This window comes from Sinocyclocheilus rhinocerous, unplaced genomic scaffold (genome assembly GCF_001515625.1).
Source record: "Sinocyclocheilus rhinocerous isolate Xijiao unplaced genomic scaffold, SAMN03320098_v1.1 scaffold2187, whole genome shotgun sequence".
Taxonomy (NCBI): domain Eukaryota; kingdom Metazoa; phylum Chordata; class Actinopteri; order Cypriniformes; family Cyprinidae; genus Sinocyclocheilus; species Sinocyclocheilus rhinocerous.
This window is the reverse complement of record NW_015641598.1, coordinates 175,952-200,179: the sequence shown is the minus strand read 5'-3', so window position 1 is coordinate 200,179 and position 24,228 is coordinate 175,952. Positions and strand designations below refer to the sequence as shown.

The 24,228-nt window shown below is 35.7% G+C and overlaps 1 protein-coding gene and 1 pseudogene across 1 annotated transcript in view; both read left to right on the top strand.

Annotated features, from left to right (window-relative positions):
* LOC107755199 (tetratricopeptide repeat protein 21B-like) overlaps positions 1-9,423 on the top strand; it is a 27,489-nt gene extending 18,066 nt beyond the window's left edge. The window contains exons 25-30 of the mRNA XM_016571917.1: positions 312-473; positions 626-821; positions 1,295-1,519; positions 5,034-5,154; positions 5,244-5,280; positions 9,408-9,423. Of these exons, the coding sequence (XP_016427403.1) occupies positions 312-473; positions 626-821; positions 1,295-1,519; positions 5,034-5,154; positions 5,244-5,280; positions 9,408-9,423 (757 nt within the window). The remainder of the gene's footprint in view (positions 1-311; positions 474-625; positions 822-1,294; positions 1,520-5,033; positions 5,155-5,243; positions 5,281-9,407) is intronic.
* On the top strand, positions 8,073-24,228 carry LOC107755198 (polypeptide N-acetylgalactosaminyltransferase 3-like; annotated as a pseudogene).

Sequence of the window (24,228 nt, the reverse complement as noted above, 5' to 3'; positions counted from 1 at the left end):
CTTTAAACTTTCCAAGTAACAAAGAATCCTAAAAAATGTATCACGGTATCCACAAAAATATTAAGCAGTACAACTGTTTTAAATATTGATAATAATAAATATTTCTTGAGCAACAAATAAGCATATTAGAATGGTTTCTGAATGATAATTTTAATAGTTTAAAAGTATATTCAAATAGAAAACAGTTGCTTGAAATTGTAATAATATTGATTGTGATCAGTCATATGCATATGATAAATGAATGACAGTCATAGCTTTTGATTGCTGAATTGAATGCAATAAGGACATGAATGTTGATCTGCTTCTCAAAGGTACACTGGTGAACCTAACGATGGGTTACGTCACTTTAACAAAGCCAGGAAGGACAACGACTGGGGCCAGAACGCAGTATACAACATGATTGAGATTTGTCTCAACCCCGACAATGAGACCATAGGAGGAGAGGTGTTTGAGAACCTGGACGGAGACATGGGGTGCGTCCTAATCCCATTACACTATTCCCAAGATGCATCCTGAACAGCTAATTTCACTAATTCTGCCATTATTGTCTTTTATTCTGTATAAGCTGAATTTTATTGCACACATGCACTTTCACCAATGATGCATTTCATTTGTTTGTGTTCAGAAACTCTACAGAGAAGCAGGAGTCGGAGCAGCTGGCCGTGAGAACAGCAGAGAAGCTCTTAAAGGAGCTGAAGCCACAAACCCCAGCGGGATACGTACAGCTGCGCATCCTGGAGAACTACTGTTATCTGGCCACCAAACAGAAAGCCAACGTGGAAAGAGCCCTCAACGTGTTCATTGAGATTGCAAACAGTGAGGTGTGTGGACATCACGTGACGGATATGTTAAATATACACACACCCACACATGCACACTGCTTTATATACGCCTGAATCACACCTTCAAGACAAACTTAGAATAGCATTCAGAATTTTTATTTAGCAAGGATGCATTAAATTGATCAAAAGTGACAGTAAAGACATTTATAATGATTTCTATTTCAAATAAACGCTGTTCTTTTAATTTAATTTAATTTTTTTCAGGCTAGTATAAAGAAAACATTCAAAATACCCATTTAAGTGTTTATTATATTATACTTTATTTATTTGTGCCTCTAGATTTAAATTATAATACATATCTTTAAAAGCCATTTCTCAACATTTTTTTTTTCCAGAAATCTCCACTTCAGTATCACTTACACTAAACTTTACAGTTTGTTGAATCCTCTTCTTTCATGCTTCACGACGACATTTACTCAACTACACCTGAAAGTCTTGTTTGTTCTGTACAGAGAGATTATGTTCCTGCGCTGCTGGCCATGGCCACTGCCTACATGATCCTGAAGCAAACCCCTCGAGCCCGAAACCAGCTCAAACGCATCGCCAAGATGAACTGGAACATCATTGATGCAGATGAGTTTGAAAAGAGCTGGCTGCTCCTGGCTGACATCTACATCCAGTCGGGAAAATATGACATGGCAGGAGAGCTGCTAAAGAGATGCCTGCGACACAACAAGGTGATGCTGAATTCATTCAGCCACATTATATATCACAATTTCTGCTGGAAATTCAGTTGAAAAAATAGTAAAAGATTAGTATATTTAAATGTAGGGTAGGCGATTTCGGAGAGGCTAGCAAAAGCAAGCAAGCTTTGAGAGCATAAGATCTCACCCTCCCTGCAAATTACTCTCCAAAGCCACGCCTCCTACAAAACACATGACCGCGCACAGGCAGACCAGAGGCTAACCAGCGACACGATGAGAGACGGCGTTGGTGGAGGGTTGAATTCAACACTGTCAGATTACCTCATGTCTCATTCACCGGTGAGAAAACATTACAGTACAAAGCGCACAATATTACAATAATAACACCTTCCATTCTCGTTCGGTCTGCAATGGAATGTACTGATGACGGATCACGTCTGAGCGAACAGGGTGCGTGGAGGTATGCAAATACATACGTTGACAGGCAGGTAGGACAGCCTATCGTAGCCCTCGGACCGAGGAATATGTTTGGACAAACATTTTATGGTCCTACGCCTTCCACAGACGAATACAAACACATTTAGAGCACTTAACTTAGTGATTGCTATCGGGATGTGAAGAGACTTTCAACCAGCATAACAAAAAAAAATTCTGAACCAAATCACCTACCCTGCCTTTAAAGATCACCTGTGGTGAAAATCAAGTACATTGTACTTTAACATTGTTTACATGTCCATCTGGTGTTTTTAATGTGCTTAAAGAACAACCATGTGCAAATTCATCAGTCAACACCATTGCTGAGCATTTTCTCCTTTAAACTTAAAGATTTAATCCATTTCTAAAACTTAACATTCTTCGTATAAACCTGCCTAAGGCCCCGATCACACAGAACGCGTTTTTTGCAGTAAGAGGCACCTTTTTTGAATTGTTTTCGGTTGGCAGTGAGCTTTCTGCGCGCTGTTTATGCGTCCTGTGCGCCTCGCGTTTTTGCAGGAGCGCCTGAATTTGAAAAAAAAGCAACTCTGAGCAGAAAAAGCGCCCGACGTCATTCGCGTTTTTTCAATTGTCCAAGGCAAGGCAAGGCAAGTTTATTTGTATAGCACATTTCATACACAATGGTAATTCAAAGTGCTTTACATAAAAGAAAAGAAAAAAAATAATCACAACAATTCAACACAATCCCTATATATTCAAAAGACAAGTACTGACCAAATGATACTTGCTTGCATTGATAGACATCTTTAAATAGAGCAGCTACACCTCCACCTCTCTTAACAGTCCTGCAAACACTCATGAAAGTAAAGTTAGGAGGGGCTGTTTCATTGAGGACCGTTGCACTACAGCTGTCTTCTAGCCATGTTTCGTTTAGAAACATAAAATCCAGGTTGTTTGTGGTTATTAAGTCATTGATTAGAAATGATTTATTTTTTAGTGAGCGAATGTTTAAAAATGCTAACTTGATGGCATTGCATTTTGTCTCAACAGCAATATTAGTTTGATGCATAACAGGCCGCAGATTAGATAAGTCAGCCGTACGGCTTAAGAAGGCCTTAGACTTTCTATCACGTGATAAAACAGAAATAGAGTGAACCATCCAACCATCCAATCGAATGAACGGAGAGGCGGGCCTTCCGTTGTGATGACGAAAGTTTACTTTACTTTACTTTACGAAAGTTGCTTAGAAAGTCTGGACTCTGCTATGTTGGAGGAGAAACTTTTGGTGTCTGTCGCGGGTTACCCGGAGCAGTATTTTTTAGGATTTCTGTTAATTTGACAGTTTACTTAACAGCAAAAACCAAAGATTTTAGAGCGCTCGCGCTATAATCCTTTGATTAGACTTACAGGACAGCTGATTTGGTGGTTGCCTAGCAACATAAAAAAATGCAGCGCACTGCTCTTTTTTAAAAGTCACCAAAAAAAGGCAGTGCGGTGCACCTCGCGTTTTCAGACCTAAAAAACGCGTTCGGTGTGATCGGGGCCTAACAATGAAAAATGTATCTTTAAATGTGCCTATACAGTGTTTTATGTACAACATTGCTTGCTGAGTGTAGGGTATATGTGTATGCTAGCTGTGTTTAACTGTGTGAGCATTAAAGACAGAAAAAACCTTAATAAATTGAAAACGGTTCTGATAACATTTGAAAACAGTATTGATGAACATACAGTGCATATTTGAATGCTAAAAAGGAATCTGGCTTCTTTGTTTATGGAGGTGATGTGGGCGTTTACAGGCTCGCGCGTCTCACATGGATGATTACCGTATGAATAGCGTGCGCTGCGCGGGGGCTTGATCACATTACAGATTATGAGCTCAGATGGGAAAGACTGGACCTTGCGTTGGTTTCATACGGATTACTTCATCAGAGAATATTTGTTTTCGATAAGACACCTCAAGCTTTCCATAGATATGTTTCTCACGTCTGTGTGTGAAGTATTCGCTGAGTTTGGGTTTATTTTAGTGACGCGTTTCAGAAAGATGTCCGTGGAGACTGAGATGGCAGAAAGCACACCCTGTTTGTTTTCTTTGTTTTACAAAAGCACAATCTTTTTGTTGATATTGTGTGAGTGCACACAAATAAAAATAGACCCTTCACAGATTCAAATGATGTATTACACTTATATGTACGATCAAAAATGGCGGAGCGTTTTAAGTTCTTTTTGCTGTTATCAGGAAAAAATGCAAGTGATCGCGCCGGCGCCTCCGTCAACCTCAGAGGGTTAACTGACACTGCCACGCAAAACGTGATTTTAAAAGGCATATAATTATTCTTTTTCTTAACACTACATTTGTAACATAAGTAACGTAATTATATTGACTTTAGTAACTGTAATCAAATTACACAAATTTAAAATGTAATGCGTTACATTACTGAGTTACCAGAAAAAGTAATTAGATTACTTTTACTGTGTAACGCGTTATACCCAACTCTGGTTACCAATTACATGTCCGAGGCTGTAGAGATCGATACATCAAATGCATTATCATTCTGATACAGATACTTGTAGACAAGCCTGTATAATTCACTTTTCCTCATCTTTGGAATCAGTTTCTGGTTCAAACATATATGGCTGAATGAATCCAATATTGGCACTTGCTGTTGTACATTCACTACTTCAGTTAACCGAGTGACAGTGGAGCAGGTAGTCAGAGATGACTGAGTAGACACGGAGAATAATCTACATATTCATGAATGAATCTGCATATACTAAATAAGGGTGTAGAGTTATATTCAAGCCATTTTAATGCATGAAGAAATTATTTTCACAGGAAAAAAACTTGTAAATGTAATTTTGATTATCAAACATGAGTTTTAAGAGATAAAATTAGTGACTACAGGGGAAAATGGCTCTTTTAATTTGATCCAGTGAATCAAATCTTCAGCACATTTATTTTCTCTTTTTATTTGCAACTTGATGGACAAAAACCAAACGTGTGCTGAAACCCTAAAACATCACAGCTTGCTTGCAAACCTTTCATTTGACTTTTCAGAATAATCAAAATATTAAAAACACTTACAGACTGACGTCTTAACGTGTTTTATAACAGTCCTGCTGCAAGGCGTACGAGTACATGGGCTACATTATGGAGAAGGAGCAGTCCTTCAGAGATGCTGCCTTGAATTATGAAATGGCCTGGAAATACAGCAATCAAACCAACCCTACTATCGGTAAGATTAAAGCCTCTCTGACGCTCTGTACTGTTCTCATGTGTGTGTTCACATCTCTCACTGACATCAGCATGATGTTTGTTTACCAGGCTACAAGCTCGCGTTCAATAGAGGAGAAACAATAATGTACAGTATGTGGAAAATAATGTGTTTTTTTTTACTTTAAACCACATAAACACATTTCATTACACCAAATACACAAAATAATGTTCTTTTTAGCAACATCATATGACCCCTTTAAACCTTTTAAGACAGACCTACCTTGAACTATTGAGTGATATTTCAACTTCATTTATTTATAAGGTTAATTGACCAAATCTAAATATTTGGCAATAAATAAAAAATACATTTTATATTTAAAATCAATTACACTGTAGTTTTATATTTGTATCATCTTTAAATTATTATGATGTAATTTTCATTTAAATTATTATATTTAAAACTTAACTAAAAATATAATAGCTAATAGCTTTTTATCCTGTTGCATTTTTTTTTCTTTCTTGTCTCACACTCTCAGGTTTTGGATGCACATCCCAACTATCCACGCATCAGGAAGGACATCTTGGACAAAGCAAGAGTGGCTTTAAGATTATGACAGATGGACCGGTGTGGTGTGTGCTGTTGCTCAATTGTGATCTCATTGTAATTTCATATGAAATGCATTGAGAAGTGTCAGTATAAGAAATGTTTTGATATGACTACACGCAGTGTTCATTCAACATTAAAAACAAGCATTGATAATGCTGCAATATTTTTCCTTATGTACACAGAAATAAATAAGCATTTGAAAACACTGTCCGGCTACAGATTCCACGATATATATGCACGCTGCACAGAATATTGAATCCCACGATACAATGTGCTTGACCTTGCATTCCCAATGTGTCTCTTTTTGCCTCTTTATTTCATCAGTCTGGCAAATATTGCATAAAATTTATTAAAAAATGCAACTGTTTTTATTTCCAAGATGATGATATTGAGTTCATGTGAAAACAATGTAGCGTACTACTGTTTGGCTCTGTTCTGGGTAGAATACTACTTCATACTGCGCAGTACATGCTGTATAATGTCTACTCATTTTTGAAACAGTATGCAATATGCAAGGATAAACTGCATAGTGTCATAGTATTTTCATTTATGACAAAAGGTGATGCACCTAGTAAGAAAGACCAGGGCTAGTTGTCTCACTGGTCTTGTGTGTATATATATATATTATTTAAATGCATATTTTATTTAAATTATATTGTTTTATTTATATTTAATTTGACTATTTAAATGTATATATTCAAGATAATTATTACATTACATTATTTTTTATTAAGGCTTACAGAATAAACTTTTAGCCTTATAGTGTTCCAGTAACGAATTTCAGTTGTGCAATAAATCCACATCACTACTTCATACTGCGCAGTACATGCTGTTGTCTGTCTACTCGTTTTTGAAACAGTATGCAATATGCAAGGATAAACTGCATAGTGTCATAGTATTTTCATTTATGACAAAAGGTGATGCACCTAGTAAGAAAGACCAGGGCTAGTTGTCTCACTGGTCTTGTGTGTATATATATATATTATTTAAATGCGTATTTTATTTAAATTATATTGTTTTATTTATATTTAATTTGACTATTGAAATGTATATATTCAAGATAATTATTACATTACATTATTTTTTATTAAGGCTTACAGAATAAACTTTTAGCCTTATAGTGTTCCAGTAACGAATTTCAGTTGTGCAATAAATCCACATCAATTTGATGTCAAATAATAAACTTTGAGTTTCATCAGAAGCAGTTCATATGCCAACCATATCCAGCAAGAGTCCGACTTTCTCACTAAGCTCTATTACAGAGAGATTCAACACGAAAAGACACAGTGGGAAGTTAAATCTCCAGTATGAACACTCTGAGCCTCTCTGGTATTCTTCTCTTGTCCGGTTCGTGTCCGGTTTCTTTTCTTTGCCCTGCAAACACAGAAGCTCTTTATGAAGTCCATGTGCACGGGGACACGGTGATTAAAATCCTCAGGCTGAGCATGTCTGGTGAGTGTTTTCTACATCTACATTCTGTTTAATGGGGGTCATTTTTTGTGGTAATTCGTCTAAGTGAGATACTAAGTGGGTTTAACATTGTCGTAGTCGAATGTCCCCCATCACTGATGTCGCGAAGGGATTCTGCATGAACAAATCTGTTTTGAGTCGTGAGAATAAGTGATGCCAGTGACAGGACCCTTCGGTTGTGGATGATTTAGGTTTGTGTAACATAACTATTTAGAGAGAATGCAGGTTGCGAATTATGGGGGTCTGACTCCACTAATTAAGGGTTTAAAAGAAAGTCAAAACAAAAGGTCGGGGGTCTTAAAAGTATATAGTCTATTCTTTTTACATGTGAGTTTAAATGCACATTTTAGTCGCGTTCTAAAACATTTCAGTAACTACAAAAGTGTCGATTCAGAGTGCGCTAAACAGACGCGAAGTCGCTTTCGCCTGATGTAACCATAGCAACAGCAGGCCGTCAGAGCGAGCGCTTTTATCGGTCATACACACTCATTATAGAGATCAGTGGTCGTACATCAACAAAACACGTCCGGGGCAGTATCACTTCGTTATTTATTGTTGATTATTTATTTAAAGCAAATTTAAAAGTTATGTGTTTTGTTTAAAACGCCGTAGGCGATTGCGCCCAGAAAATTATTGAAATAAATTATTTTTAAAAGAAGAGTAATTTGCTCGTGATTCGACGCTGTTTGATCGCATTCCTGCTCCTTGTGCAACATCCCAGTAGAAAATCCTGGAAGATCAACATTTTTTAACAGTTCAAATGTTGACGTTGATGTGGCGTTTACGCACGCGTTACGCCAGTCCCGCCCCTTTACCTGAGAGACGCGCACCTGGATCCAACGACGCGGAAGTCCGGCTGAGATTAATAATAATAATAATGAGGTTACTCCACTTTGACATCGCCGAGGTCAGCAGTTCTGCTTTGGGACAGTTGCTGTGGAAGTTCAAAACTCTTTTGGATATGAACTTACACGATATTTAAGCGGAATCGGTATGTCTCACTGTTTCTTTACTGTCTCTGCTTTATAACGTTTGTTTACGTGATTGTGCACTGATTTATAGTTATGGACAGATGGTGTTATTGTGCTTATAATGATTAACCCTAAAACGCCTCAAAATTACGGCTATAAAGCAATATGCGTCGCGTTAAATTGACTTTTTATCTGACATAACAAGAATACCTCATTTAAAGTCTAAATTGTCTCACTTGTATGGATTTTATCCCCATTTTCCATTTTATGGAATGTTATGTTATGTTATATTCAGGTTTAGAGTGATATTTAGTAAGAAAGTAAATAGTCTTTTTCTTTTCTCCAAATTACAGTGACAGCCCTTCTCGTACAACACAAACACATGATGAAAATGTATATTCATTGACAAAACAAGTTTTTTGGTAAAGAATATTCATCTAATTGTATGTATTTTGATTATTTTGGCCTACACACTTTAAAAAGTGTAGGGGGAAACCTGAACATGCATTCTAGGGTTGAAAGAACCAAAATGAACAAACAAAAAACATGTTCAGTTTTGCCCTTTATGTTGTTTATGCCAAAATAATGTCAAAAATTAAAAAAAATAAAAAATTAGATACAATTAAATCCATATTTGTTACTAAAAACATTTAGCAATTTCATTTTGCACACACAAAACCAAGCCTGGAGTTCCTGTGGCTCATTGTTTTACAAAGTGTCACACAGCACGCAATTGGTTGCCTGAAAAATGTTTTTAGTAAAAAGCATGCATCTAATTGTATATAATTTTTGATTTATGTTATTTTGGCCTATACAATATATGCATTCTGTGGTTAAAAGAAATGCACAAACAAAAAAGTATTATGCTTCATTAAATTGTGATTTTTAAAAAGATAGACAGAGCTGTCAAGTCTGATGATTGTAATATGATTAATACTTTTCCATTGGTTAAAAGGCTCAATTATCATTTGGAAAGTTTCTGTTAAAATTCTCTCCAAGAGAATGTTGTTAAAGAAATTAAGTTCCCCAAAATTACCTCTCAAGTGAAGAATGATTTCCCAGCCACCTAAAAGAGGCTTAAATATCAAAGAAAACATTTATGTTGGACGTTCAGAACTGGAGTTCCCAACTTTTCCGTTCTCAAACTAGTTGTCAGAAGTGTTGAACTTGTTCGCGGTGCTCTGCTGCTCATATATCAGTGTCCTCTTTTTGTCCCATTCACAGGTTTGACAAGCGGTGATGTTACGCACAGGGTGTGTGTCAGGTGTAGCTTTGTTTCTTACACTCTGAGTGCCGGCTTCGCCTCAAAAGAATGACATTCTTCCGCAGGCTTCTGCGCAGACGACTGCACCCATGGAAGCTGGCCATAGTGGCGTTGGTGTGCGTGACGTTCCTGTTTCTAATGCAGCGAGAGGTGGTCAGTCAGAGCCCCCAGGACGAACCCTGGCTCAAATGGATTGTGGAGAAACGAGACAGCGTTCTTGAGATGGTCATGGGGGCGATGAATAACTTCCGGGACGCTATGCCGAAGATGCAGATAAAAGCTCCGGTGAGGAAGCAGGATAGCGAGGGCAGTCTGGCCTGTCTATCCGGATACTACACGGCTGCTGAGCTCCGACCGGTCCTAGAAAGGCCACCGCAAAACCCCAGCGCCCCGGGGGCTTCTGGGAAGGCTTTTCACACTGACAATCTGAGCTTGTCGGAGCAAAAAGAAAAGGAGAGGGGAGAGGAGAAGCACTGCTTTAATTTGTACGCCAGTGATCAGATCTCACTAAGCAGAGACCTCGGCCCCGATACAAGACCTCCAGAGTACGTACCACCTGTTTGCTTTAAACACCTTATCACACTTCAACAGACATCTTAAAGGAATAGTTTGCCCGAAAATGAAAATTAGGTGAGAATGTTCTCACCCTCAGGCCATCCAAGATGTAGATGAGTTTGTTTGTTCATGGGAACACATTTGGATAAATGTAGCATTGCATCACTTGCTCACCAATGGATCCTCTGCAGTGAATGGGTGCCGTCAGAATGAGAGTTCAAAAAGCTCCACATGACTTTCTCCAGTGAAAAAGTCGTCTCATCTGAATCAGGAGAGAAATATGCACAGATCAAGCACTGTTTAGAAGCGAAAACATAACCAAAACAGTTCTAAACAAATATGTTGGTGGATTTTGATGTGAGAGGACAACAGGAGATTGACTTTTTTCACTGGAAGAAGCGTTATTCTGGATTGTGGACTGGTATTTTGACCAGAAGCAACGTTTTAAAGGTAAAACGCTTTAATGATGGATTTGTTTCTTATAAATACACAGCTTTTCACTTCACATGACGTTAACTGATGGACTGGAGTGATGTGTGGATTACTTGTGGATTATTGTGATGTTTTTATCAGCCGTTTGGACTCTCATTCTGACGGCACCCATTCACTGCAGAGGATCCATTGCTGAGCATGTGATGTAATGCTACATTTCTCCAAATCTGTTCCCATGAACAAATAATCTCATCTACATCATGGATGGCCTGAGGGTGAGTACATTTTCAGCAAATTCTCATTTTTAGCTGAACTTTTCCTTTAATGTTTGTCTTTCAGCTATAGCGGCATTTGATTGAGCGAGAGGTCAGTTAAGTCTCTAGTCAGTTCATACAATAAAATACCATTGTCTTAGTGTAGTGTTTTTTACAAGAATATAATCAGTTGAGGTGTGCGAGTTATTATTTGGATGCAGTATCTTTCTCTTTCACTTTTAAATATTAAGGGTTTCCACAGAAATATCAAGGAATTTTTTTGTATTTTTTGTAACTGTATTTAATTAAATCCACGGTCATACAAATTTATGAAGTGACTATATGTTTTTCTAGTTCTTAATGATTTAATCTGATGAATATCGCACTCTGCGAGCCTCATTCATGAAACATGAGCAAAGCAGATGTGCATTAAACCATTCTTGCATAAATTCTTGCATTTAGTTCAATGAAACTATTTATGTAAGAATTAAACTACGATTTACACAGAACTTTGTTCATGTTTCATATAGTAGTCCCTGTGAATGCAAACTCTGACATTTAACCCAGATAAAAAACAAAACAAAAAAAATGCTGCATCCAGTAATCATGACTGTACGACAGGAAAAGTCATGTAGAAGTGGAGATTCTGAGGTCATAAAGTGTGGGCACCCTTTATGTTGTAAATGTTAAGCTGAAAGAAAATATATCTATAAATACAGTCATGTTGGAACCCAAATGTATAGTAAACATTTTAGAAGGTCCTTGTGTAAAACTGACATGCAGTATGATCTGCTTTTTTTGCTGAATCACCCTCTGATGTGGGTTATGCAACTCTGGCTATCAAAACTCAATCCAAAACCAACCAAAAATAACACGAGAAGACCACCTCGTAGATCGAAATGGTAGTATAGTTCCATTGGCAGCAGAGACAAATACACAAATACAATGAGGTCCAAATCTAAAGTATTTTTTTGAAAGGATTTTGAAAATGTTAATGTTCATGTGCAGAGAATCTAGAAGAGAATCTGTTTATCTGGCAGGATAATCAGTGACTCTGTGAAACTACAGACTAGCTTTTGTCCTCAGACACGTTATTTAAACATGCCTACGCAGATATTGCTACAAATTACAGACTGAGACAAAGATGAGCTTTTTTCTCTAATTAAACACGTTTGTTCTTGCCTTTATTGCTTTAGTGCGGGTGATATACATAAAACCAGTGTTCCTATTGCTCATTGTTATACAAAGTGTCACACAACACACAATTAGGAATCTGCAGAATGAAATCCAGATGAGGACTGGGGGATATAGCCAAAATAAATCTTGATATTTATGTCTTTACTCTAAAAAGGCTTAGAAGGGTGATTGTATTTCATCATCAGTTCAACGAAAAAACTATTATAGCCAAAGAAGTTCTACCTTTTTTTATAGAAAGAAGTAAAATACAATAAAATCTAGTTCAAATAATTAAAATATGTAATATTATTATGTATATATTATGCACCAATATAAAAAATACATAGTATATATTTAAAAAATATGCTAAAACTTTCATAATTTCTGAGAAATGATGCAAATGAAATGTTGAATCAGTGTAGAACTGATTCATAATCATGGACAGATTCTGATCCTCAGAAATCAATCAAATTGAGCTGTCAGATCGATTAATCACATCCAAAATAAATGTTTGTGTTAACGTAATATATGTGTGTGTACTCTGTATGTAAAAAATGATTTGTTGGTTTAACTAAAAAAATGATTCTAATAATGCATTGTTGAAATTAACAAACTAAGATTAATAGAAGTATTGTTCATGCTTAGTTCATGTTAACTAAAGTAGTTAACTAATGATCCTGATTGAAAAGTGTTACGAAGAAAGTTTACTGAACAAGAAATCTTTTGTTGTCTTCATGAATATATTGGCTGAACCAGGCATTTTGCATTTAGTGAACAAACCGATTCAAATTGACAAAACACATTAGTTTTACTTAGTACAATTATTAAAATAATAGTTGAGAGAACTTAAAACTTTGACTGTATCAGGTTGCCTTGAAATATTACGTTTTTTCAACAATAGATTTTTTTTACAGTGTAACCGCTTGAATGAAAACATTAAAACAATTTTGCCTTTAAGTGCTGTGACAAGTCCCGGATAGTCGAACGCAGTACACAGCCCCTCGTCACACTCCACTGCCTTTCACACACACAGGAGAGTGTGTCTGTTATACGTGATACAACCCCAGATCACCAAGATGTCTTCTTCTATTTCCAGGACCACATCACTGCAGATTGATGGTGCTCACTTTGGTCACTCACAACTATAATTCCAACAGTTATGCCCTTGAGGAATTCCTACTCAGAACCTATGTGCTTTAATAAAAACAAAGGGAAGGATTAAAATGTGTCTTAAAATCTTAAAGTTTACAGACTCCAATAAATATGTGCACTTATAAAGTAAATACATTTACTTACAACTTTGTCCAAGCTCTACATTGTGACAGTCATCGCCGTTATGTCTGCATAGCACTTGCTGCGGACCATCCACAAGATCGTTGAATGCTGCGCTGATCTTCAGTCATTCCAGAATACCGTAAACATGAAAAGTACAGAAACACACAACATTGTATAATAATAAAAATAAATAAATAAATCTTTACAGAGAAAGTCACATGTCATGACAAGTTAAAGTTTCAATTAGCCCTACTTTACAATCCAGACGAGCTTTTTAAATGACATAACCCATGAAATTAGAACAAGCTAAGCTAATTTAACACATTTGTGTCTATCCTTATTGCAGGGCTGTTTATACAACATATTATACCTATAGTTTTGAACGTATGTCTAATACTTTATACTTAATGGCCGTATATTCACGCAGCATTACAGTGGGTTCCGGTGAAGACCATTAGATAAATCAGCTTATACACGGCTCTAATAGACTATTGTGATCTTTCACTATAAACTTTTAGTTGTATCTTTCCTTGAGTCCTTAAAGGGGTCAAATAAAGAATATCTCTTTGGATTTGAGACTTTAGTCTTTTGCAACTTTACAGATCTTCTTTATGCACCAAGAGCTTGAAATCGCATCATATGACCCCTTTAACTTCAATATTCTAATTTGTGAAAAATTTTACAGTGCAGTTTAGGTCAGTTAACCCTTCACTGATTCATTAACATCACTATTCTGATCTGTGAAAACTTTCACATCATACTGATGTTTAACTGGCTAAAACTGCACTGTGAAAGTTTTTATTTTTACATTTTAAATTTTCATGTTAGTTTTAGTTGTATGTTTTTGTCATTTTCATTAGTTGTTGGTTTTTTGTCTATATGGTTTTTATAAATTTTTATTTCAGTTTTAGTTATTTTAGTACAAAATAAATTTAACTAAGATTTATTAATCTTCGTTTTATTAACTAAGATTAATAAATATTTTAGAAGTATTTTAAATGTTAAGGTTACCTATGTTAATAATGAAACCTTTGTAAAATGTTACCTTTATTTATTTATTTATTTAGATTTTTTAGATTTTATATTTGTATTTATATTTCAGTTAATGTTTATTTTATTTCAAGTAACTTTTTTTTTTAGTCTTTAGGAAACTTAATGGCCAAACAGGCCTAATATATTGCCCAGCCCTAATCTAGACATTTCACCGACATCTGTTGAATAAAGGATCCTCCACTTTACTTCATTTCTCAGTCTCTCTCTTTTCCTCTCACAGATGCATTGAACAGACTTTCAGACGCTGTCCACCCCTGCCAACCACAAGCGTGATCATCGTCTTCCACAACGAGGTGTGGAGCACGTTACTGCGGACCGTCTACAGCGCCCTGCACACCTCCCCTGCTCTGCTGCTCAAAGAAATCATCCTCGTGGATGACGCCAGCTCTGACGGTAACTCACCTCTAGCCTGCAGCCCCACCAGACCGTTTGTGTGTTTTAATGGGCATCTGGTTTCACTCAAGCAACCCGCTTTACTGAATTCTTATAGGCCTGCTGACACCCGGCACTCGTGAAGCAGGTTACTACAGGAAACAGAGCTGTTTGGGAATGAGTTTTGCTCAGCCGGTGAAGGGGGTCTGAGGTATAGAGGGCTATCGGGCGGACTCTTAAAAACCAGATCTTTGACAGGTGGACAAAGAAATGCAAAGAAGAGAATGAGCATTAGAGCAATGGCTCCCAACTGGTTTTGCATCAGAAGCCATATTTGACATTAGACCCCAAGTGGCAACTCAACACATCAACAAAACTGCTTGGCAAAACCGTCTTTAAAATCATATTCTGAAATTTGGTGGTGCATACATTTTTAATGGTAACACTTTACAATAAGGTTCCCTTTGTTAACATTAGTTAAACAAAGATGAATAAATACTGTAACAAATGTATTGTCCATTGTAAGTCGATATTAGTAACATTTAATAGGACCTTATTGTAAAGTGTTACCATTTCAGTTTCTGCAATATGGATATGCATGTGATTTTTCTAGACCAACTAAATGTTTCTCAGCAACTAAAACATATTATGGTTGCCACACAATTGCATTGTCTGGTTTCTTTCACCTTGTGCAGTTTTATTCATGGTTTTTGAGGATGAGGGTGTGTTGCACAACCTGCCAATGACATTTGACTAACTTTGACTGAATGGCAAATGAGTTGGCACCAAAATACCAGTTGGGCGTAAAATTGACATCAACAACAAAAGACATATGAAGCATTTTTTCCTCTGTTTTAAATGTTAATGAGTCTATTTTGCTTTGCTAAATATGCACAATTACACCGTGGTCAAAATATTTGGAGTTGGTAAGATTTTTTATATTTTTGAAAGAAGTATCACCGAGGGTGCATTTTATTTGATCATTAAAATCAGTAATATTATCAAATATTATTACAATTTAAACTAACTGTTTTCTATGTGAATATATTGTAAAATTACAGCATTACTCCAGTCTTCAGTGTCACATGATCCTTCAGAAACCATTCTAATATGCTGATTTGCTGCTCAAGAAACATTTATTATTATTATCAATGTTAAAAGCAGCTGTGCTGCTCAATACTTTTGTGGAAACCTTGATACATTTTTTTCTGGATTTTTTTGATGAGTATGAATGTTCAAAAGAACAGTATTTATATGAAATAGAATTCTTTTGTAACATTATAAATATCATCGCTGTCACTTTTGATCAATTTAATGCATGCTTGCTGAATGAAAATAATACTTTTCTATGAAAATATTAATAGTTTTTTTGAATGGTACTATATATGGTTAGTTGCATAACCACTGCATTAGATCTCACCTATCCGTTCCCCTGGTTGAATCATTCAGTGACTGAACTTTCTCTGTTGGCCGCTCGCCATGCGAGAAATGAAAGCCAGGGAATTGGCTTTCAACTCTTCTTTTAATTACACGCTCCTTCTCGCTTTCTCAAGCAATTCCAGCTTCCGTTGAGAAAGACCAGTCTTGTGTGTGTAGGTCCCCACCCTCGGAGGCAGCCAAAACCTATAGGACGTCCCGCTGCGCTGCTGTGAATCATTTTAGCTGGTTTCATCAGGCTGGGTTTTACACCTTTACTCTTAAATGAATCGGAGGAGGATAATACATATCATGTGATATCATAAATCACAGTGTCTGGGTTGGAAAAGCCACTCTTAAAATGTAGCTTCCCAAGTGACTCATAATTTAAAGTACTTAAACGGTCAAGAAACCCTCCCTGCTGATTAAAAAACTGCTTAGCAGCCTAAAGTGGTTAGGCTGGTCTGTTGTGATGGTTTATGGGGTTTTTTTCAGGGTCTTGTCATTTGGTGAGACTAAGAGACCAGTTTAAAGACTAACAAATCAGTTTAGACCAGTTTAAGCTTTAAGCTTCTTTTGTAGTGTAGCTATAATATTCTAACTTATAATGTAGCTTAAAGGGATAATTCAACTGAAAATGACAATTTTGCCATTATTTACTCCCTCAAGTTGTTCCAAACCTGTATGAGTTTCTTTCAGCTGTTGAACACAAAAGAAGATATTCTGAAGAATGTTGGTAACCTAACAGCTGATGGTCTCCATTGACTTCCATAGGATGGAAAAAATACTATGGAAGTCAATGGCTGCTACCGTCAACTATTTGGTTACCAACATTCTTCAGAATATATTCTTTTTTGTTCAGCAGCTGAAAGAAACTCATACAGGTTTGGAACAACTTGAGGGTGAGTGAAATATGACCATTTTCATTTTTGGGTGAACTATTCCTTTTAGTTGTTAGATTCAGTAAGTTACTGATTTAAAAAAAAATGCTAACATGTAGACTTTTGTACAGAAATCCAACTGAATCAAGTTTCAAATATTCCATTGGATTGTCCAACCCTGTTGAACCAAAACTGATTTCAGTTCGGTTTAGTGCTGTTATGTGCATAAGTGACACTTTACTTTGAAGTTACAGTTTGCATCACAATTCTTAGCTAGTTACTCCTCAGTTCTGTATAATATATAATATTATGCCATAGTGCTGGTCAGTGGTTTTGCCCTGAGGGCTGCTGGGAGACTGCAGACTCATGAAAGGAGATATTTATGCTTAATGAATACGTACACACCCATATCTACTAGATTAAAGGTACTGTTTGAACTTTGTCCTGCTCCTTTGCTAAAAGAGTATCATTATGCCTTTTATCCCAGCATACTGAATCTAAAACATCCCCTGACAGAATACTGGATCAGTTTGAAAGCAAAACATTCAGTTTAATCACACACCTTTTTAAAAGTAACACTTTCTGATTAAGTTGGAAGAGCACCGATTGGCATGATTATATAAGTAAAATAAATCTGAAATATGCTTGATACTTAATAAGCATAGAAATACTTGAATAAGCATAAAACACACAAATAATAAATACATGCTGCTGTTCAAAAGTATGGGGTCAGGAAGATATTTTAATGTTTTTAAAGAAGTCTCTTCTACTGCAAGGCTGCATTTGATCAAAAATACAGTGAAAACTGTGAAAAAATGTTTTTACAGTTTAAAATAACTGTTTTCTATTTGAATATATTTTAAAATGTAATTTATTCCGGTGATGCGCAGCTGAATTTTCAGCATCATTACTCCAGTCGTCAGTGTCACATGATCCTTCAGAAATCCTTCTAATATGCTGATTTGCTGCTCAAGAGACATTTCTTATTATTATCAGTACTGAAAATACTTCATATTTTTCTGGAGACCATGATACATTTTTTCTTTGATGAATAGAAAGTCAAAAAAAGTATTAGAATTTATTCGAAATATAAATATTTTGTAATATTATAAATGTCTTTACTGTCACATGTTATTGATTTAATGCATCCTTGCTAAATGAAAGTATTTATTTCTTGACAATTTAAAAAAAAAAAAATTTATAATAGCCATTTGTCTCATTTCATCCGCCGTCTGGATGGATTTCTTAATGCATTCTGAGCTTCCCTTCTCTATGAAAGAATAAATGGCTTCGAATTTTGCGAAAAGAAAGTAACAATTATTGACTGCAAAATGCACAAACACACATTGTTTTGGCATTTCTGTTTCTCGCAGAGCGACTAAAGGACGAACTGGATGAGTATCTGAAACAGCTGCACATTGCTCGTGTCGTCCGTCAGCAAGAACGGAAAGGCCTGATCACTGCGCGGCTCCTCGGGGCCTCCGTGGCCTCGGGCGAAACTCTCACCTTCCTGGATGCCCACTGTAAGTCATACTGTACGAGCGACCTTCCGTTTTAAAGAGCGAAGCACTCCCACTCAAATGTGCTGGATTCGCATGAATAGGGTTTGTCTCTTAATAAAACACTCTTTATAACAAGCCTGTGGTCAGGTAGAGCTGGAAAGAATCTGATGCTTTTTCATTTTAGGCTTATTAAACATTGATGGTGTTTTTTAGAAACTGTATGAAACCCTCACCGTACGGACAGCACCATAACCGGGGGGATTTCGACTGGGGCCTTTCCTTTGGCTGGGAGACTCTTCCGGATCACGAGAAACGGAGACGCAGAGATGAGACGTACCCTATTAAGTAAGGAAACGCTCAGGTTTACAATAAAAGGTTCGCCAAAAAATTAACATGCCATGACTTACATCACCATTCAAAAGTTTGGGGTTTGTAATGTTTTGAAAGTCTCTTTTTTTGGCTGTTAAAAAATATAGTAAAAACAGTAATATTGTGAAATATTATTACAAGTTAGAATAACTCTTTTCTATTTGAATATATTTTAAAATGTGATTTATTCCTGTGATGCAAAGCTTGAATTTTCAGCATCATTATTCCAGTCTTCAGCATCACATGATCCTTCAGAAATCACTCTCCATATGTGTTCAGTGGAAGAAAAGATGTCATACAGGTTTGGAACAGCATGACTATTCCTTAAACGACTAGAGTAAATAGATTTGATAATACTCAGAATTTGCCCTCGCAGGACGCCAACGTTTGCAGGGGGACTGTTCTCCATTTCCAGAGATTATTTCTACCATGTAGGAAGCTATGACGAGGAGATGGAGATTTGGGGAGGAGAAAATATTGAAATGTCCTTCAGGGTGAGTCAAAATTCATTATACACACATCTTTTATTTGGTCTTAGCACATGTACAGTACCAATCAAAAGTTTGTGGTTGGTAAGATTTTGTTTTTTTTTAAGAAATTTATACTTTTATTCAGTAAGGATGTATGAAATTAATCAGAAGTGACAGTAATGACATTTTTAAAAATTATATTTCAAATAAATGCTCTTTAGCATTTTCAATTCATCAAAGAATCCTGAAAAAATGTATTACTGTTTCCAAAAAAAAAAAAAAATTAAGCTTTTTATCTGTCATATTGAATGATTTCTGAAGATCATGTGACACTGAAGACTGGAGTATTGATGCTGAAAATTCAGCTTTGATCACAGCAATAAATTACATTTTAAAATATATTCAAATAGAAAATAGTTTTTCTAAATTGCAATAATATTTTACCATTTTAATTTTTTTTCTGTATTTTTAATCAAATAAATGCAGCCTTGGTGAGCAAAAAATAAAATACATCTTACTGACCCCAAACTTAATTTAATGAAGTAAGACTGACTTGACATGTCATGAATTAAACACTTTTAGAGATTCACAGCAAGAAAATGATATTGATTACATTGATGTTCAAGTTCTCTTTGTTCATGTGCTTGCTTGGTAGATAAATTCACAAGTTATTTGAGAAATAATTACATTAACTGTTACATTAAGTAAAAGAAGGTTGATTTATGTGTATGTAACTTAAATTGACATTTAAGTTACTTTTGAATGCACTTTTGTGAACATTTCTGAGTGGTAATGCAAATGAATCGTTGAGTCAGAATTTTGAATCAGTTCATTTAAATGAAATGAATCGAAATTTCCAGCTCTAATGCCATTTCTGCATTAAAAGGTTAAATCAGTGACTGTATCAAAAGGAAGGGTCAGGAAACTAGTCTTTATTTTAATATTTGGCCATGAAGTTTCCTAATGTCTGTGCTTTGAATGAATGAATAAAGCTTCCTTTTCTTGTCATATTAATTCACATCCTGACCTGCTGCTCTCGTCCTTCAGGTGTGGCAGTGCGGCGGGCAGCTAGAAATCATCCCCTGTTCAGTCGTAGGCCACGTGTTTCGCACAAAGAGTCCACACACCTTCCCCAAAGGCACGCAGGTGATCGCTCGCAACCAGGTACGTCTGGCTGAGGTCTGGATGGGCGACTATAAAGAGATCTTCTACCGGAGGAACCAGCAGGCCGCTCAGATCGCCAAAGAGGTACAGCTCCCAGCATTCATAGTCCCTCATTTTTGTAACGAAAGCAAAAATTGCAGTTACATTAAGATACTACAATAGTTTTTGGTTGAACCTATTGTATGGCACAAAGGGTAGTGCGTTGCTCCCAACATATGAAGATCCATCTTAGATCTGTTCCCTCTCTTCTGTCCTTCTCTACTGTCCTTTCAAATAAAGGCAAAAATTTTTTTTCGTTAATTAAAAAAGCTGTTAAAATAATATATTTTTAAAATAAATGTATTGTTTTTTTTTTTCATTAAACATTTTACATTTTTATTATTATTAATGTATATTTATCAAATGTATAATTTAAATTATTTAAATAAATTAGACAATTAATTAAATATTTAAATAAAGCTGTATACTGAGATAATTTATTTTCTTTCATATATTCATATTTTTATTTACAAAAATAATTAAACTGCCCCCTATAGTTGTGTTATTCAAATGGAATTTGCATGCATTTGTTTTTAAATAGATTAAATTATTTAAATGAATACGTTAATATTTAAATAAAGCCTCATACAGAGATGTTTTAATTTATTTAAATATAATTGTTTTATTTAATTGTCATAAATCGTTAAAACTGCCACCCTACAGTTATGTTACAAAAATTGGTTTTGTCTACACTTGGTTTTAAATGAATAAAATTAAATAAATTTTTTTTATTAAATAAAGCCTTTTACTGAGATAATTTAATTAATTGATTGATTTATTTTATGTTTTATTATTTTTTTATTATTATTTACAGAAAAAATTAAAACTGCCATCCTACAGTTATGTTACACAAATTGGTTTTGCCTGCACTTGTTGGAATGGCATTGTGGAGTTAAGAGTTAGGAGACTAAAGGCCTTTTGCCAGGCTTTCATCGTACTGGTCTTCTGCAATCTAATCCCTTAACATTCTCAATGTGTAGACAAGACCTGCTGCTGGTTCATAACCGTAGACCGACAGCTTTAAAGTGGAGCCTCAGACAGCCTGTGGGCAGCTTTAATATGCGATTCAAAGGCAGTTTCTGTAATGAAGCTACCGTCTCTCTCCACAGCGCTCTTTTGGAGACATTTCCAAGCGGGTAGATCTCCGGGAAAAACTCCAGTGTAAGAGTTTTTCCTGGTATTTGAAGAACGTCTATCCTGAGGTCTTCATGCCCGATCTCAGTCCGCTGCAGTTTGGCGCGGTGAGTGTGTGTACAGTGGCTGGGACGTCCCTGTATTTCTCTGGTGTTTTGTCTGGCCGCTGCGGTTTCCCACCATAAAACCTTGTTTTAACAGCTTTCATGTTACGACACCACAATCCGTTCCATTTCCTCCTTCAGCCCTCCTTCTGTCTCCCTCCAGATAAAGAACGTGGGGAAGGAGGCCTGTTTGGACGCAGGAGAGAGTAATGAGGGAGGGAAACCTCTCATTATGTACCCCTGCCACGGGATGGGAGGAAACCAGGTAATTAGAGCAAGAACAGTTTGTCCTGTGAATGAATCAATGGAATTGACCACTCTTATTTTAAAACTGTTTTTAGTACAAATAAATAATAATAATTTAAATCAAGTGAAGGTGCTTTTTTATTATTTTCTTTTTCTTAAAGGAACAGAAAAAAAACTATTTAAAAAAAAAAGAATAAATAAAACTATAAAAATAGTCCATACAATTTATTTACTTTAATAATTAATAATAATAATAATAATAATTTCAATCAGATGAAGGTGCTTTTTTATTTTATTTTATTTTATTTTATTTTATTTTATTGAATGGAACGGAACGGAACAATAAATAGTCCATACAATTGCTATTTATTTATTGATTGATTTATTTGTTTGTTTGTTTGTTTTCCTTACAGGAACAGTAAAAAAAAGTAATAGTAAACAGTAAAAAAATTGTATGGACAAAATAGTCCATACAATTCAAGTACTATATTATATAATACATTTATTATAATTTTTTTTTATATTATATAATATTAAATAAAAATCAGGTGAAGTTGATTCATTTTTTTGCTGTTTTTTGAACACATGCATCAATGATTTTTGGAATAGATTTTATTTCTAGGTGCATCTCAAATATCATTTTAATTAGTTCCCTTGATATATTTTCCAGAACCTCTCAGGAGTTTCCAGGCAAACATCTTTATCATGTTTAATGAAATGTTTTCTCGGTGGTGAAGGTCATTTCTCTCCTCTGATCGTACAGTATTTCGAGTACTCGACCCATCACGAGATCAGGCACAACATTCAGAAGGAGATCTGTTTGCATGGGACAGACGAAGTCGTCAAATTAGAGGAGTGCCAGTATAAAGGTCACAACACCATCACAGGACCTCAGCAGAGATGGGAGCTCAGAGAGGTAGTACAACCTTTTAAAGGCCACGCTGGAGCTCTCGCTTTCTCTTCTTCTTCATAAGCCTCTGATCTGTATAGACTCAACTCCAAAACAGCCTGAGGCTGTGCTGTGTTCCTCAACTCACCCTTCTCTAAAGCCAACATTGTCTTTACAGACTTGCCATTCTCCTGTTCTGCTTGTTAATGCTCATTTTTTATCAAAACTTAAACACTGATTTGCAATATGTCTGGCTTTGCTGCAAAAACTAGTGAGCTGCCTTGCTGTTTGCTGTCTACATAGACAGCTGCTTTCTAAGGGAGCATCCAAACCATCATGTGACCTTAAAAATTTATTTATAAAAATTTAGACTTATTTGGAGCACCAGTGATGCAAAACTCTAGCAAGCAAACACGAATATTGAGTAAAATACATGGCAATATATATATATATATATATATACTACCCGTCAAAAGTTTGGGATCAGAACGATTTTTAATGTTTTTTACAGGAGTTTCTTATGCTCATCAAGGCTGCATTTATTTGATCAAAAATACAGGAAAAAATGCATTAAAATATAATTTATTCCTGTGATCAGAGCTGCATTTTCAGCATCATTACTCCAGTCTTCAGTGTCACATGATCTTCAGAAACCATTCTAATATGCTGATGTATTATCAGTGCTGGAAATTTTTTGTATATTTTTTGGAACCTGTGATACTTTTTTTTCAGGATTCTTTGATGAAAAAATCCTAAAAAGGATAATAAGTTAAAAAGAAGAGCATTTATTTAAAATAGAAATCGTTTCTTATCCATATATATATATATATATGGTTAAGAATTGTTATTTGAGTTAAGTTAAATTAATGAAATATTGAATTGCAATTTCTGTATAAATTATTTAAAATCCTTATTGAGCTAGAAAAACAGCTAGATCCAGCTACAAACAGCTATAAAATGTATGGAAATTAATTTGCCAAACGAACTGAATTTATTCAAAGTATATTTAAAATAATTTCTCTTGCTCCATCTTCAATGTTTTTTCCCCCCACAAATATTATGGCATTACATTATGGGATTGTGTGCCAAATTTGGCCTTTTGGAACAAACCTCAGGTCTGAAGCACACCTAGAATGCGTTAAAATGATACCTACATAGGCAGCTCACCTGTGTAACGTCAAAACTAAACTTTTTGAGCAGACTAAACCAAAGCATATATCCAGAAAACAAGAGAAAAGAGCTTGGGTTAATGCATGGCTGTCTGCCTAATGCTAATTTAAGCTTGCTCATGTTTGGTTTTGTGATTTGGCTGGACTGTAGCGCTGATAGATCGGTTAAATAGGTTATTTTATTCCCTTCGCAGGATCAGCTGTTCTATAACAAGGGCTCAAAACAGTGCCTGACCGCTCGACATCTTCTTCGCAGCCCGAAGCTGTCCTCTCTGCATTGA